General features: G+C 40.4%; 1 protein-coding gene across 1 annotated transcript in view; it reads right to left on the reverse strand.

Moving 5' to 3' along the window:
- KLF12 (KLF transcription factor 12) overlaps positions 1 to 17,982 on the reverse strand; it is a 134,716-nt gene that overhangs the window by 37,008 nt on the left and 79,726 nt on the right. Inside the window, exon 4 of the mRNA XM_059818127.1 lies at positions 7,057 to 7,116. Coding sequence (XP_059674110.1) covers positions 7,057 to 7,116 — 60 coding nt within the window. The remainder of the gene's footprint in view (positions 1 to 7,056; positions 7,117 to 17,982) is intronic.

Below are 17,982 nucleotides of genomic sequence, written 5' to 3' on the forward strand. Positions count from 1 at the left end.
CACCTGCACCGAGGCAGGAAGCTTGTGAGGAACAGTCATTACTCTTCTTCTGGGTTTGCACAAGCTCGGTTACGGCTCAGACACTTTGTTCTGTAACTAAGGGCTTCAGGTCTTGTATTAAGCAGTGGAACTGGGGGGCAAAAAATAATCTCACGTTGTCAAGCCCCCCCTCCACTGCACCAAACTCAGGATAATCATTCAACCCCTTCTGAGACAAACGAATTGTAGTTTGTATCAGACTGCTGAATTCATCTCACATATGCTAATCCGGATCAGCAGAGAAAAAACGAATGTGTGCATGAGCTGGTCTCGTCAGGTATTTACTCAGCTGTATTAGACTGCATGTTTACTTCTCCCTAGCTAGGTAGGAAGTATTTCATGTGCATCAAGTATTTCACATACTAACTTGATCATTAAGGCATCCCTCTCCACAGATACAGCCCAAATAAATTCTCTCTCTGGCATTCTGGCTAACATGGGGGTACTAACAGTTAATACTATTGGAAGAGCCTGTATCGAGCTTTCAACAGGATAGATTTAACAAGCAAATAGGTCTTTTCCATCTTCATCCAGTACTATCTTGGCAAACAGAACGTGACACCTAACTGCAAATCCAGATATGACCCATGAATCTAGACAGCCATTAGGAACATTTGCAGAGAGCAGATACAAACCAATTAGCACTATGAACATTTTAAGATAACAATATTTTTTTTGAGTTAATATGCTAAGGCAAACAGATCTAAAAGTATTATGCAAATTCAAAGCAGCAAACATCATCTGTACTGTATCTCATGTCCACAGTTGCACTGAGTATCTTTGGGTCTTGCTCTTTATTAACATGCCATTACCAACAAGTTCTCCAGTTAAAAGATCGTCTCATTAATCCCAAGCAGCTAAGCATCATGCTTTGATTGATTCAGTAAAACAGATCTGCGGCAACTGATAATGAAACCTCTTTAATCCCCTCTTCCAAAATAACAAGTCAAACACAAGTGTTAAGCATTCAGAAAGGTACAGTCAATCCTTATCAAATCTTCGCTCTTCTTCTTTCTATGCCTAAGAAGTTAATTCATTTTCCTTTCGTTGCAGAATGCATGATTGGTCCTATACTGCTCTTATCTCATTCCTATCCAATAATAGGTACTCTGGCTCTTTTTTAAGGTATTTTAATCGGGCATGTAAACACGTTTTATTCTTTGATGCTCTTTCATTCAGCATCATTAATCCCCATCATGAAATCAATAGACTTAAAACATTTAATCACGTCAAAATGCAACATACAAATCCACAAATTACTTTAGCTCATCACACACACTGAAGAGCTTGCAAGTTGGAAACTATGCCTTCTTTTTGCCATGGGAATCAGCAAGCCCTAAGCTAGTCTTTCATTGAAGTAAACAGATTCTCTCTCCAAGTATCTGCCATTAGGCAAAAAAAGATGTTGATAAACAAAACATGTGATTTTCTGTTTGCTCTGTCATCTTTTTTCACCCCCTGCGGTCACATTGGCCTTAGGAGAAATACTTACACTTGTTTTACTGCAACCTCTTGACAGTATGCATGTTTAAAAAAGTTTAAAAACAATTACAGTAACTGTGTTATGGAATGTACTGGAGGTGCAACGGAAGAGAAAAACATCTTTGCAGTTGTTTATTTTCCTTTTTTAACAGTAAGCACACATTGTTTCTCTGCTTGAAAAGAATGCATAAGGGACAACAATCATAGCTGCTTTTTTTTTAAAAAGAAGAATAGAATTTGCTCTACCTTATATATGATTTCCAAAGCCCCTGGGATACAGAAAGTGACAAGAATCTCTTTAATGGGGCAGAAATTGTGGCTGAGATGTAAAAATTAAGGACAGCCAGATCCATCCTTTGATAGGCAAAAGGGCAGAAACAGGTAAACAGGGAAAAGGAATACTCTAGATAATGGAATAACATCTTTAATTCTACTACATTAAAAAGCACTGAAAACTTGCTCATTTGGAAAGAGAAAATATAGATTGGAAAGTGAAATACATGGACAAGTATGGCAACTGGCATGCTGAAACCCTAATTTGGGAGGGAGGCACCCAAAAGCCTTCCTAGGTCCATGACTGCATTCCTACCCACTGTCCCATGAACAGTGCTACCCAGCATGTCCCTAAGCTCATGAGGTCCTTCACCGTTAAGCTGGAGCTTCTTCAGGCACTTACCAGAAGACACGTGTTCACACATGCTCTTGCTGGCAGGTGCCCATTTTCCACCTACAGGCAGGGCAATGTCCTGAACTTTGCCTTGTGAAGAAATCCCAAAGGGCAGGCAGAGTTCTGATAGCGGTTGCACTGGCAAGGTGTTGTATCATAGCCTTGCAGTCAGGTATTTCACCTAGGGAAGGACAGACTTTGGTTGTAGGTCCTTCTCAGACAGAAGGCTGATTCGGCATCTCCATCGTCCCAGGAATAACCTGGCTATAAGGACTCGGGCTCTTCTGCTTGAGAGTCCATGGAAGCAAGGCTACTCTGCAATCAGGAATGCAAGAACCACGAGGCTAAAGGGTTGGACAGAAAAAGGGGATCTTGGCTCCATACTACAAATCTGGACACTCAGCTCCGAGAGGGGAATGGTGAAAGCTCTATTTCAGTATCCATAGCTGTTTCTGGCCTAATGTTGTTCCAGGGAACAGAGCCTACAGTCCCAGTCCTGTCCATGCTCAGGTAGGATTCAGGCTCTTTCTTACTCACTCCCCCTCCCATCCCATGACTTCTGTGCTCCTGTCAATATCCGTATCAATTGCCCATATTCAGCAAGAAGGGACATGAGACGCTCCACTGCTCCCCAAGTATCTCACCTGATTAGACCTGTGCCAAAGATCCTAATGACTAAAACACTTCTGTGATGCTTGTGCTGAGAACCTAAAACTCAGGTCTCCTACTTTGTTGACAAGCTAGTTAAGGAAGCTCTCCTGCAAAAGGTGAGAATATTGCTGTTGCTGCTGCCAGCTTGTTTTTCAAAAGAATCATCCCTGCTCCTTTACCATCCAGAAAGGGCTATGTGGACTACCTCTGAGTGAAACAGATGCTTTTAGTTCCTACTGGTTCCCTATATGGCCCATAACAACTCCTCTAATGTAACCGGGCTGTATTCCTACGGAAGCACTTACGTTCCCTAGGCAGTCAGCGAGGAGGAGTATACACCTAAACCAGATGGGTACGGTCTCCTTTTTGGTCGCTCCTGAGACATGCTACTCTCTCCAGTGATTATAATGGGGAATTCAGGTGCTTTTCTCCAGAGGTCAGATCACCTTGCAAATCTTAACCTTAACATACAGGTGGAAGTTTGTTGTCACGTTAGACACAAGTGCCATTTGCTGAAGTGTTTAAAAAGTTTTGTGAGTGTGTAATAGAGATATCACTACCTCCAGTGTAGCATAACATACTCTCATTACAGCTGAGTGAGGGAATGAAAATTTAATAGCAGGTATGACTAATCTGTACTTTACTGTAAGTATCCCGAGTTTTAGTGACCTGATTTTGCAGTTTTTCCCACTGAAAGTAATGTTTATGCACTGCGCTGCATCGAGGAAAAGGTGTAGACTAGGGAATTACTTCAAATGCTTTGGCCATCCTAGATGCATTAATTTTTCATTACCTCATTTATGAAAAAAACCCCACAAACCTGAGGTAAAACTGAAGTATGTAATGAGGACATTCCAAATCAGGCAAAGAGAAGATCAAGCATTTTCTTCTGGCAGCGCTCTTAATTATTACCGGTAATATCCTATTTACTATCATCATCATTATTCTTTATACTTTTTCTTTAAAAACGATCCAGATTGTCTTCCCAAATGTGTATTTTTTTTCTGTTCAACAGAGGCTAGATCCACTCACAGTTGAAAGCAATCAAAATTTAGACATAAGAAATATATTTTTTTAAAGCTTGTGCTCTGTAGTTACAATTTGGTCCTGGAGACGAATTTAAAGTACAGACTTGGGCCTTACATTCCTACTGACTGAATGTAAATCCTAACAAGTGAAACAGTGTACTCTGCAATACTTATTTTCTTTTTGAACTGGTGACAAATGACAACTACTGTTTTGAGTTAGTCTTACAAATGGCAGGAATAAAACAGAACAGTGCAAACGTTTGTCTTTGAACAGTGGAGAGTCAAAGCAAACTAAGGTGAAAATGGTGTCCGGTAGCATAATTTAGATCAGGAAAGTCATCCAACACCATAGCAGCTTGACCCTAACATAGCCCCCGAGACAGTGCTACAGCTGCCAGCTAGACAGCGAGCCAAGAAGCTAGCAGAGGTGCAAGCCAAGAAGCCAGCCATGAACCCACATGCCAATGCAGGAAAGCTATATTCCAGAATTTGGCATCTGGGTCCTCCAGCTGCCAAACATCTCCCATCTGGCTGAGCCTGTGGAACGATGTGCTAAAAAGAAGAACCAGGTTAAATTATACAAGAGTAAAGAGCAGTACCGTTCGCGAGACACCAAGGACGAAGAAGCAGTTTGTGCCCGCCAACATCTGAAACTCGCATGTAATCACTTTGTCACCAGTGAAATGGTGGATCAGGGCACTTCTGGATCAGGAGAGGCAGTATGAACAAAATGCTCAACATTTTACAGGAAAAGAACAGTTAGACATGTATGAATTGGAGCAACAGTCCCAGTCTGTGGCCATCCACAGAGGTCAGCAGATGCCGAACATTCGTGTGGGATGGGTTTTGAGTAAAACTTACAGCTTTTAGTAGATTTTATGAGCCAAATAAAAAAAAGGGAAAGAAGCCTACAAAAAATGTTTCTTCAAGACTTTGTGATCCATTCTGTTCCCCCGCCACCACAAAGAAAATCAAACATCTAAGAATGTTTCTGTACTTTCATAACTAGAATACCATAATTTTGAGTGTAATTTTATGGAAGAATAACTTTCCTGAAATTTAGTCGAAAAAGATAACTTTAGTAATACGAAACTGAAAAAACCCACCAAAACCGGGCAGGCATGAAATTTCATTCAAGTGATAGATACACACTCACATAGCTGTATTTAATTGTAGCAGAATTCACTTCTGACAAGCAGCCATACTCCAAGAAGCAAGACCAGCTGTGAGGAACACTCCTAGCAATGTGAGTGGTTTTAAGTGCACTATAAAAATTCATATTTTCAAACGATGCATTGGCCCCATTTCCACCTTTCACTCTATAGACAGGTCCACATGGCCTTAACGGGGTTTGACAGATGTGACTTTCTTGAACAATTTGGTCCTTTATTTTAAAAAGACACAGAAGACCCTATATCTCTTTTCCAAGTTTCTGTTTTTATTAGCAGCTATTTGCCTCATCAAATATTACATTTCAGTCTCATCTCACTCCAGGCAGAGCCAACAAACTTTCAGTGGTTTAGAATTAGTACCTGAAATTAATTATGCCATCTTCATATACATCAAACCATGCATGTTGTTCAGGGGGCCTCGTTAGTAGGATCTCATATTCATTGTTATGGTATGTGTAAACTCTATGTGTAAATTCATGAGCAATTTTTTGAGCAAAATATTGACAATATTGAAAAAAGAGCATAAAAATGACAACATAAGCCTCCTTCTTGAAAATGCTTCCTATAGAATAGATGCTAATGTAATTGGTGATTACATAGAATATTATTGGCAATTTTGGCTAAAGGAGCCTGCATTCAAAATTGTATCTGAAATATAAATTTATTTTAGAAACACAACAATGTGGGAGACTAGTACTCTCTTCAGAATAATTTCTTAAGTTGCACTGATAATTTCAATCAGATCAAAGAAAATTCTAAGAATTTTTTAAAAATAAACATATCATCTTAATTTCACACCCAAGGAAACCTCAAAAACTTTGTATTGGCTTTCACAGAGAAGTTGCTGCTGCTGCTACTTTGAAAATGCTTGAGTAATAAGATCCTGCAAATTTTTAATATAAATTACCAGTTGTAATGCAATTAACTGCAAATTGCAGATAGGAGTAGATTTGAGGAATGATTTTTGTATTTGACTACTCATTAGCAATTTGAAAGTGTAATTGCTCTTAAACATGCCGTCTTCTTAATTTTATTACGAAGCTTAGCTCTACTTATAAATGTGAAGAATTAGATTTATTCTGCAACTAATTTGCTTATACTGAATGTGTGAAGTTGTTTTTCCTTCTCTACTCCACAGATAGAGGGCCCACGGATTACTAAGAGTAGACAAAGCAGGGAGTTGATAGATTTACACTTGTTACACAATGAACATGACTCCAAAGGAATCTTTTTAGGGGCCCACAAAACAAACAAAAGAAGGGGGGAGGACAAACAAGCAAACAAGCACACTGAGAGTGGACATTTCATTGCACACTATTTTAAAACCCAATAAAACAACACCAACGAATCCAACAAAAACAGGAACCCTATCAGCGTTGGTACATCCCTTCTGTCACGTGACATCATTTCTACTTGGGGAAGCGAGGCAAACCTGAGGCACCTTATGGCATTCACAACACTCACTGAGACCTCCCAGTCACCCCCCACCACTGGATTTGTATATAATCTCTGCACTCTAAAGCAGGGCATCTACTAGGTGCATTACACAGTAAGGTTTTAAAATTTTGGCCTCCTTGAAAAAAAAGCAAGGAGATGATTGCAAAGACCTCTTCCTACATTTCACAGCTGTGCTTGTCGACTGTTTCATGGTAACTGGCAATGACCCATTACAACATGAGCTATGCTCACTCACATTAACTTCGTTACTCAATTTCAGTAGACTATTTTGAACATTTTAAACTGCATTATCAAATATCAGACAGGATTTTTTTTCCTGTTCTCATATTTTAGTCATTGGGATTTGGAAAAAAAAAATTGCAGCTTTCCCATAATACACACCACCACCCTCCCAGCCCCAAAATATAAAAAGCAATAGCAAAAATCAAGTTTGGACCTTGCCCAGCCCCGCATATCCCGCAGCCATGACATAAAGAGGGAAAGAAAGCTGAAAAGCACTGCTACTAGACTTTGTCAATATAACAGAACATTATATAATACACAATAAAATGCTTCATACCTGGAGTTGAAAAAACGAAAAGGGTTAACAGCTGACCTGGCACAGCCCCACATGCTCTCTCTGGAAATTGAACACAGACAATTAGGAATTTTAAGTTACCCCAAACAATTGCAGGGGACTTAGACAAGCTTGAGGAACACTTACTGCAAAGTAAGCACATAGCCTCAGTGTGGATGGGACTTTAGGATTTTCCCATTTGCTTAGAACTCCTTCTTAAACTGAAATTGCTCTGTAGAGCTCCCCACTAATGCTAAGCAAATCATTAGGAGCTCTGCCATTAATTTGCATGGGAGCAGAGTCAAACCTTAAGGGCCCGTGTGTCATTTAGTGGTAATGCTGGATCAGGGTGGATCATACTTTCTTATTAAAAAATAATCAGTGACCAAGAGGAAAACATTAATGAGAATCTAGAGCAGGCAGACACTGCATGAAGAAGAAATAGAGGCTGGAGCGAATGTCTGCTCCAAGAATTCTGCTGCTTAAGTAATATTATTCCCAACGCATCACTGAAAAACCTAGCCTTTAACACTTTTTACTTAAAACTGAGACTCCAGGGAAAATAGATAATCTTTTAGAATATTATGTGGAATATTGAACAACACAAGTATACGATGTCATAGCTGTATAAACTCCTATGTTGGGATTTGGACTACGTGGAATGCTCCTTTTCACTGACAAATTCTGATCTACTGCATGTGCTCAAACAGGTAGCATCATACAGCTGGCTTTTGGAAACAGTTCCACCATGTTAGGGAAGAAAAAAAAGAAAAACCTGTAGATAGCCAAGTCCATGAATTACCCCCTTCAGTCCTTCTCTCTGTGGTTTAGACCTCAAATGTACCATGAAATTAGTCTGAGGCCAACGCCCAAGAAACTAGCAAAAATATTAGAATAACAACATGCATCATAAAAATGTTCTAGCACACTAGCAGTTGAATGCATTTGCACTGTAAACATTTTGGATCCTTTATAATGCTGGTTTAAAATGGCCAGGTTGGCATGGTAATTGTTGAAAGTGAAAAGGAAATTTTCAAAGCAACTTATTTTGATTTTATATAATTGCACTTCCCATTGGCCCTTGGAAACCTACAAATAATGTATCTTCTCCCAAGGTTTTGCACTGCATCTTTCGAACCTCTCATATTTCCTTGCTTCAAGTGTACAGTAAATATTGGTCTTTACTGTTTGCTTGATTTTGCCATTTGTTAAATGTTAAAATTTCTGACAATGACAGAAATCTGCTATCAAGATGACAAAATAATGTTAACAATTTTCAAAGTCTAAGTTATTAGCTCTACCACAGCCTGACATTGGTTTTTTCCACCCTCTTTTTCCAGTCTCCTTGTAGAGTCTTTTCCTTCTTCAGAAACATATCTCAGGAACCTGTCCCATGGTATCACTAGGTACAGATGTTGACAGTTGCATCACTACCTAATCAAAGGGCACTGGGACAAAATCTCCCCTACCCCATTAGCCCTCAACTGAAATCAATATGCACTGGAAAAATGGTAACTGGAAACCATAACATTGACCGTTCTCTCCCATGTCAATTAATTTATAATCATCTCTCCATCTTATTGGAAAAATATTTATTCCTACAGCTGATACAGACAGCAATACATTACCCAGAAGTCATGACTCTACATTTTGTACACTTCTTTTCATAAGGTCCCTTTTTAACAACTAAGCAACAGGGCAGGCAAAAATGCAGTTGGTGAGGATGATAAGCATTTGCACGCTGAATTTTTGTCAGTGGGACATTTAGCAGACAACTAAAACTCTGGTTAGAACCTACAGCATCCAGGCACTGAAGCGAAAGACACCCAGACATCCTCCAACCAACCTCATACACACCTAAAACTTACTATGTTCCTCTCTGTTTGGCCTGAAAGCCAAATGGCTGTGGCCTCCCACCCAGCCTCTCCTCTGATCCAGAAACCGTGGGGAGAAATAACCGTTGCCTCTGGGGCATGAACCTTACCTGTGCTATGAAAATGGCTAAAACACACCTGACAACACAAATTCAGCATAAAAGGGATCTGTAATAGTCACTTCCCAATACAAAATACGAGTGTAGGAGGTAAAAGAAGAGGAAAAGGATGCTGTAGGAGCACTCCTGGATATCTTTTGCATCCTAGCCTTATGTTCCAGCATTGGCAAATGTAGGTATCTGGCTTTCTGAGTCAGTGCTCTAACCACTAGGTTTTTATGCCAGATGTGGGTGGCTGCACCACTGCTGTTGCTGGCTGTCACATTTTTAAAGAGAGTGAAGGCTGGTAGGAACAGGACAACGTGCTCTGGGTTTTAAAACAGGTAGAAATAGCTAAGCTCAGAACAAAGTACTTGATCTCTTATTTTCCACAATGGGAACTTGGGAACTTAAGCCCCCCCCCCCTTTTTTTCCCCCCCAAACTGCAATTTAATGAACAACTGCAGGTCAGAAGCCCAAGCTCCAAAGAGAGCACAGATGACCCATAGTCAAGTACTTAGCAGGTAAGCAGAGCCGGCACTAGGAAGCCGGTTGCTCTGCGCCTTGAACTTCAGAGCATTTAACTCTGTGTTGACTATATTGTGGGAGTGTTGATGCCTTGTGTAGGTGCTCCGAAACACTGCTGGAGCCAATCACCTATTTTAAAACCTCACAACACTTCCACCAGACCTCCCCCAAAGCAGGCAATCTGCACCTCCTTTCAAGTGCCTGTGCTGTTATAGTTCATCTTAGTTCTGGGTACCTGCAGTTATTTCATGCATGTTGCGAGCATATGCGGATAGCGGTACCTCTGTGCCATGCAGTATATGGAGAAGGACGTGGCTGTTACAGAACTGTATGTACTTGGTAGTTCCTCTCAAGCAAGAGGAAAAACACATTTTATTTTGACTATGACTTAGTAGTGGCTAAGAATCCCAGAAATTATGTGGTGATACAGACAGCAAGTAGTTCAGAAGTGGAAATATTGAGTGCAAAGCGAATCAACCTGTTCAGCTGAGTAAATAATTTTCAGCAAATAATTTATTATACAACATTATCCTGTTACTCTGCTTTTGAAACTTCTATGACTGAGATTTTGGTCATTAGTCCAGTTCCTCCTGTGAACTTATTTATAAATGGTTTGACTCTTTGGCCCTGATAAGCAACTGATCATAGAAACAGCAATGGCCATCAGTTCTTAAGAGAAACACCATGGTGACTTCTATGTGAAGCCGTCTATCTGACAGGACTGTGTGTCCCTGATTTATTATGCAGTATCCCAGCCCTATGCTAAATATTGTATTTTTAATACAAATAATTGAAGGAGATATTTCGGCAAGATTGAGACTCCTGCTGACTTTTAATGAGTATATAAATGCAAGCATTACTTTTCATCCCTGCCGGCAGCTTCTGGTCATTTCCAGGTTATTTCATTTTTCAGGCTCTGTTTGCAACGCTGGAGATTTCTGCCAGCAGCAGATACTGTAGACAGGCCTCAGGATGAGCACTTTTCAGAGCAGCCTCTAACCTCAGTACCTGCCAGCCTGCTCCACACTGCCTGAGCTTAGCAACACGTGCTAGGCAAGAGTGGTTTGGCCGTTGCTGCCTCCTCTGAGTCACCCTGGTCCCTTTCTTATTTTCTGCTTGCCTCAGTTTTCGTATTTCCTTGCACTGCTGTAGCCTGTGGCAACTTGGTATATCCCAGAAGGGTAAATAAATAAAAACGTGACCCAAAACTTCATTCTTGACACATCTTTTGTTTGTCATGGCTATAACAATGAAGGTGCTCCACTTGACACTGAAACCTGTGACTATCATTAATTCTGATACACCTCAGGATTAGACGTTATTATCTCAGACATTGCATTGCTTTACTCCTTGTTCCAGCCTTCAGTTCCTTTTATTTTGGCTAGAGTAACTGCATACATGTGGCGGCTTTAAGCTCCAATTATCCTTTTCTTGATGCGTCCAAAATAGTAACACTCATATCCTCAGTCACATACACATGGAGAACGACACCTCCCTGGCACACAGGCTCAGCACAAAAAACTCTTCCATATCCATCATCCAGGAACTTCCTTTCATTCCTCTTTATCTCCAGCCTAAAAAGAACTTGCTGTGAGAAATGAGGTTGCGGTGGAGTCACTACTAGTGAAAGAGGACTGAACTAATAAAGGGGAAAACCTAGCACAATCTTTTCCCATCATGCAGGAAAAAGGAAGATGGCAGAAAAAATGTGGGTTGGTTTTTTTTTTTTAGATCCCTGTATTCACATGCTCATTCAATTATGCCTTGCTAAACAGTGTTCCCCTCTTAATAGTGCCCTCCTTTGCATGCAGTTTACATACCTGTGACCTACACAACTTTTTTTGTGTTTTTACATGCATTGATCTAAACACTCAGGAAACATTTTTCCATAAATCAGTATAAGCGCTGCTATTAAGATTTAATTGTGCTGCATGTTTGTCTGTCACAAAATCACAGGAACTGCCTTATGGAAGAGGAAAGATAAAAACTTATCTGATCTAGATAATGAAAAAAGAAGTAATTTTAGCTCAAGTGACAGCAGAGGACAATGCTCTTTCTTTTTCTTATCAGTAAGTCAAGGTAGCAGTTCACCAAGGTAGTTTTATTGTGTTTTTTTCTGGCGGTGTTCTGCTATCTAATCCGCACTGATGAGTATTTGCTACAGCTCTGAATTTCTTCATGCACACAGCTCTGCCTCTGCTTTCTGTGCTGATTTAGAAAGAAAAAACAGAAAAAGCTGAATAACGAATCACTAGGGAAACAGCTGCCAAATAGGTGTACAAACTGCTAACTGGGTAGCAGTAATGCAAAATGTTATTCATAATTCACTCTTCGGCGTCATGCTTTTCAAGCAATTACAAAATGCCTGCCTCCCTATCAATAAAATGCATTTCACATACCTAACCAGTAATAACTCAAGCTTCATTCTGCTGCAACACATTGTAGTGGATTAAGCATGGGACTAGAAGGCAGACATTCCTGATCCCAGCTTATCCTCTCCTTTGCTGCATGGCCTTGAGCAAGTCACTAACCCGCAGATAATGATAATATTTGAACACACAGGGGACCTGTACAATTTAATTAGTTAATGTTTGCAAAGCACTCCGAAGATAAAAAGTGCTATATGAATTATAATCATACACTATTGTTTTGGGGCATTTTATTCCAAAGCACATTTGTGTAAACATGTTTAGTAATGTAAAATCCCAATAATGGCAAAGTTTGATAACTACCTTGAAATGATTAGCACTCCTTAGACTAAAATTTAAACTAATTAACAAATCTAATCTATTTTTGAGAAGACAATTATATGAGACAATTCAATATAGACAGTGAACTGAAGGTGGGAAACAAGATCTTGGAAAGTTTGCTTGTGATGGATAAACGTAATGAGAGAGACATACAGAAAGGCATCTATGAACCCATGCATGTTACAAATACCTCTCTGGCTGCACCATGCTGGTCCCGAAAATAGCCTAACTGTTGAGTTACTTTTTTTTTTTTAGCATCCAGACTTCTGTTACAGTTTTAGAATTAATGGTTAGACCCAATGAAGTTAAAGGTAAAACTCCTCTGAACTTTATCAGAGCCAGGATTCCTTGGTTCTTCCAGCTTATTACACACTTAATTTAAATATTTCTCTTAAAAGGAAAATACTACTCCTAGCAACGGTGTGATAAAATATGTATTGAAGAGCAACGTCTAGCACTTCAAAGTGATTCAAAGGAAGAGAACAGACATCCAAATGGCAATGTGTCCTTGCTCTAGATTCATCTACTCAACAGTCATAGTAACTTACTGTTAGAGAGGAGATAGGAAAACGTAATTTTGTGTAGATCAAGCTAAAAGCAATTTTATTTTCAAATTAGCTTTCTTCAGGGGACAATTTGACAATATCCCTAATACACCGTCATTTAAGCAATATCATCCTTTCAAAGCAGGCAGCGATGTCAGTATTTTTGTAGAACTTGCTTTTGATTTACAGTTGCCGTCCACCTGGCACTTGTTCCTAATGATCGCTGGCTGATGGGAAATCTGTTACCCTGGCAAAAGGCTCTGGGACATATACCAGCAAATTTCTACACCAAAAATCCTAGCATGTCTGTGCATGCACAGAATGGCATCCTTTGATTTTACTGCCCAACTGTCAAGTTACTAAACTTTTTTTTGGTAAAATATCACACATGCAAAAAAAAAAAAAAAAAAGAAAAAAAAAACCCAACCAAACCTTTTTAGACTAGTATAGGTCCATTTGGATTACTGAAACCCAAGGCTTATAGTTAGTGCCTAAAGAGCAATTCCCAAAGGTATATAGGGCTTTCAAGCTCTTGCAGTAGAAGTCCTTAGTACAGCTTTAGGCACATTCATTTTTATATACAAACAGGTACATTGAAATTCTACTAGAAGAAAGTTTATAAAGAAGTGCCATATAAATACACTGTAGAGGAATTCAGTACTTCTTTAGCGAGTTATCTGAACCGCAACCTCATGTAGGTAGGAGAAATCACACCTATAGTAGCTGCATAGGCCCAAAGTTTAGATGTACTGGTTTAGTTTCTTCTTGAGTCAGAGACTTCCAGCATGGCCTTAGAAAATCACGTAGAGGGGGATTCCTCACATATAACTTCAACAAAGTTAAGGCTTATCACTCTCCCTAAGCCATTTGTCCAGGCTCCTTTACAAACACTGGGGAAGGCAGGCAGCTCCAAAAGGTAGATGATCACAACTGATGAGATCATTGGACGTAGAAGTATGCACATCTCTCCGCTGAGGAAATCCAAAATACTTGAGCCTAACTTTTAGATAGATTACATTGTGAGAGATGAAGCTTGCTGTAAGGGTATGTCCAAACTAGACAGTCTAGTACTGCCCAGGGGTTCCCTAAGCTAGCTGAGACACAGCACACCTCTGCCAGCTCAAGGGTGCCCTTGGGTCATTAGCCAACTTCCAATCCCGCAACACTTTTCACTGCAGAAACCTCTTCTTTTCTCCCACAGGATACATATCTGAGACTGCTGACAAAAAATGAAACAAAACTAGAACAGAAACATCCCTGAAATAACGACACAGTGGGGGCATCAACCATAATACAGATGAATGCCTGCCTTACAGGGCTCTACGTCACCAGTGTCTTTCACTTACGTATCTGCATACACACCTCTCTCTATTAATGTTTAGTAAGTAAGTTCAGTTTGTAGAGCGACTCTCAAGGTGGCTGAGAAGACCCATGGCATGACAGTATGTGGGGAGGTGGCAGGCCCCCACGCAGTTCTGCTTTCTGAGTTTGGGATCCAATTTCCCCCCAGGAGCGCTGCACCAACCGTGAGATCTTCTGCTTAAAGTCTTACTACAATGGAAAAATGTATCCCAGACTTGGGAAATCTTAGTGAGAAAAGTAAAATTGAAACTGATGTATTCCCACGATTTTGCTTTAGACAAATTAGCATTCTCCAGTGAAAAAAATGCTTTATTGAGAAATTCTGGATCAGCACTATTCAGTTGTCCATCTGTAAAATCACCATCCAATTGCGTGCCAGTTTTAAAATGAGCATTTGTTCACAGAGGGCGGATGTACCAGAAGAGAGAGAAGCAAAGTTCACACAAGTACTGCCAAAACACCCTTGCTTATGTTTCTTGGAGACTCAGGACAAAGTATTTTGTCTGTAACTAGAAGAAAAAACTGAGGTGATAGTTCCCAATAATGAATAGCGCAATGGTAGTAATGACTGCAGCTGAAGCAGGAAAACAGACAATATCAGTGTAGAAAATGAATGGCTGCTAGAAACACAGTTATAAACCTCAAAAGAGATAAAAATCAACCACAGAAGTTGATTTACGTTGAAGAAGAGGAGGGAGAAAAAAAGAGATCTAAGGAGAAAAATTCAGACTTGAAAAATACATACCAATTTAAAAGAGTACATTGGCACTGTGGCTATACTGTCTGCCTGCTGTGGAATTTCTTTTTCGCTAGTGCAGTATCCAAAACTATCTTCTACTGTATTGCAATAATAAAAGCCATCAGAATTTAAAAATAAAGTAAGATGACCACATCAATGTATCAATCACATAATGCAGCCAAAGAGATCATGGGGTAGGGGCAAAGCCCCTAATCTCATTTTCATACAAGCACTCAGAGGCATCCTTTGCTCAGTGCAAAGAAGAGTTCACGCTAAAGGTCACCACGGTCACATCAAAATGACAAATCACATTTCTATGAATTAGCTGCAGCTACAACTACAGGTATTCAGGATTTCCTCTGAATTTTCTGTCTCTCCATCACCCCGGAAAAACAAGAAGCTACCTTAAGTATCATCAGTTTATATGCACAGTCCATCTTCTCCTTGACATTATTTCAAAGAAAAAATGGTTTTGTCCAAGGGGTTCCCTCTGCCTACAACCCTTAAGGAGAAAAAAGTCTAGAAAGAGAAAGAGGAATTTCTGGATCTTTGGATTTGTACCGATACACTGATCAAAAGCTCATGCTAAAAATCACCCTCTGCCTCTCCTACTTCTGCCCTCAGCCTCTGCAAGGAGATCTTATGTTGTGTGTGTTCAGGGAAAGAGAGCTGCATGATGTAAAATAATGTATTTTATTGTGCAAGTGTGCAGGGAAAGAAGGACAAGAATGCCCTGTTCCAGGTTTGCATTACTAAGTACCATGGAGATGGCTCCTGAGCCCCGCTGCACCAGGGCTACCTAGGGATGCCAGGCTGAGGCAACAGAACGCTGCCTCCAAGGGTGACCCTTAAAAAGTTTTACTGGTCTTCTAGGGCTTAACTAATGCCTTCTCTTCCCTTGGCTTCATAAAGATTTCTAGAGTGTATCTGAGATTTGACCCTGAATATATGATGCTATTCTTGCTGTATAATAAGCGTCAGTGGTGTCACGCGTACAGACGCAAATTTGCTCTTTGTTAGAGAGCTACATGTCAAAATGAGTTTGTAAAACATGCTACAAAAAGGATGAAATGCTGCTTACAATGCAAAGCCCACTGAAATCTACATATTGCTGCAATATTTATTATCAGCTAGTGCGAATTATCTGAGATTAATAAATTATTCTTAGTCCATATTATGGTAAGGCATAGCAACAGCCATAAAGCAGCACTGTCACATGAAGAAATTTCACCAAAGTACCCTGCTTGAAATAATGACTTTGTTTATCTATAACTTTACATTATTGATTGCGCTTGCTGAACTGAAGAGGGACTATGAAGTCATTCCAAAAGAACTACAGAGAAGCCTGGAACCTCAGCCAATATAAAGCTAGCAGCAAGAAGGCAATTTCCCTGAAAAAAAAAAAGTCATACTTGGTTATTTGACAAATACACAAGCAAATTACATTCTGTTTAAGTAAATAAGAACTAAAGCCAAACATGTGGCTCTTAGTGTCTGATTGTCAGACAATTTTTACTGGTAAGAATTTTTTTCTTGTAAGACTACAGTAGACCTGAAACAAAGCAGCAACACAGGAGGATGCCTTCCAGTTTTAGAGGACATGAAAAGCAAAGCTTTCATATAGGCATTCCAGACTGTCGTATGACCCAGCCACGTAAGAGTGATTTCCAAGACAACAAGCTTAAAAATGGGTGTATTAAAAAAACAGTTCCTCCCCAAACACTGACTAGTTTATTTCCTTCAGCTTGTGGTTAAAACCTTGGGATTGCTAACCCCACCTGGCAGTTTTAGATCCAAGGGAAGATGTCAGAGCATTCAGTATCATCCTGTCACTCCCAGCTTCTGGCATGCTGACTCCCCAGTCAGGCGCCGTGGATTGCCTTACCCTCACCTCACACAAGAGATCGGCAGTGCTGACACGTGTGTCCCAGGCAGCTGTCTGCGCCGCCTGCAGTCAATGGAGAGGAACGGGCGCTCATGGGCTTCAGTCCTTCTGTCTCCCTATATCAGCTAGAATAGGTCAAAAGAATTACTGCCTGGACACGCCAACTGCTACCCAGTCCATATGCAGGGAGGCGAGATAACTAGCTTGGATGCAGATACCTACGTTGCAGATGTCTAACCAGGCAAGACGAATCCTGAACCCCACAGACAGCACACAGGGGAAGTCAGGAGCGTCACCAAGGCAACCCCCCCACAGTGCCACACATTGTGTGAGGGGCTGCACAGGACCGACCCAGAGCAAATACCCACCACAGGGTATTTGAAATCCCTTTCTGCTCTTGGAGAATAGGCAGCAATAGGCAAATGTATATACATACATATGTATTTTTATAATCCTTATGCAGGATAATTTAAAAATGTCTGAAAACCAACCAGGAAATGGTCAACTGTTGTCTCGCATCTGCCATCAGCATCTACAAACCAGGCTTGGTATTTTGTTTAACAAAGACAAGATCGCACAACAGCAATCCAGTACTGAAGGAAAGGATGCTGCCATCCCTTTGGAGGTGCCATCCTGTACTTCTCAGCCATGTCATGCTGTACTTCTCAGTATCCCACAAGAAGAGAAGACTCTGTCTCAGCAAGAAGTTATTTTTTCTTGTTAACTGTCAAGAAAGCGCGTAGAAGCTCACTTAAGAAAGAACACACTCTATGGGACAGTGTTCTAGACTCTGAGGTCCAGCCTACCTCACTTAGGCACTTTGCTTAGACCTACACTTTACTGCCTACTGAAGCAGTCTTTCTATGCATGCCCCTACGCTGCCCGGTTATTCAGCAAAACAGTAGGTGTCTTTCCACGTCCTCGGAGGAAATTCCTGTCTGCTAAGTTTAGACACTGAAATCGAGCACAAAGGATCTCCCTTTGAAAGGCTTCAAAGGCACTTTCCTCTCTGTAGTAAGGGTACATAGAATGCGGGCTTTTACTCTCAGTGGACCGCTTAGCTAAACATCTAATATTAAGGTACACATTAGATGCCTAAATTAATAATAGAGCCTGCCTGTGTAAGGCACTATATTATAGACCAAGAA

The sequence above is a fragment of the Gavia stellata genome, chromosome 1 (assembly GCF_030936135.1).
Source record: "Gavia stellata isolate bGavSte3 chromosome 1, bGavSte3.hap2, whole genome shotgun sequence".
Taxonomy (NCBI): Eukaryota; Metazoa; Chordata; class Aves; order Gaviiformes; family Gaviidae; genus Gavia; species Gavia stellata.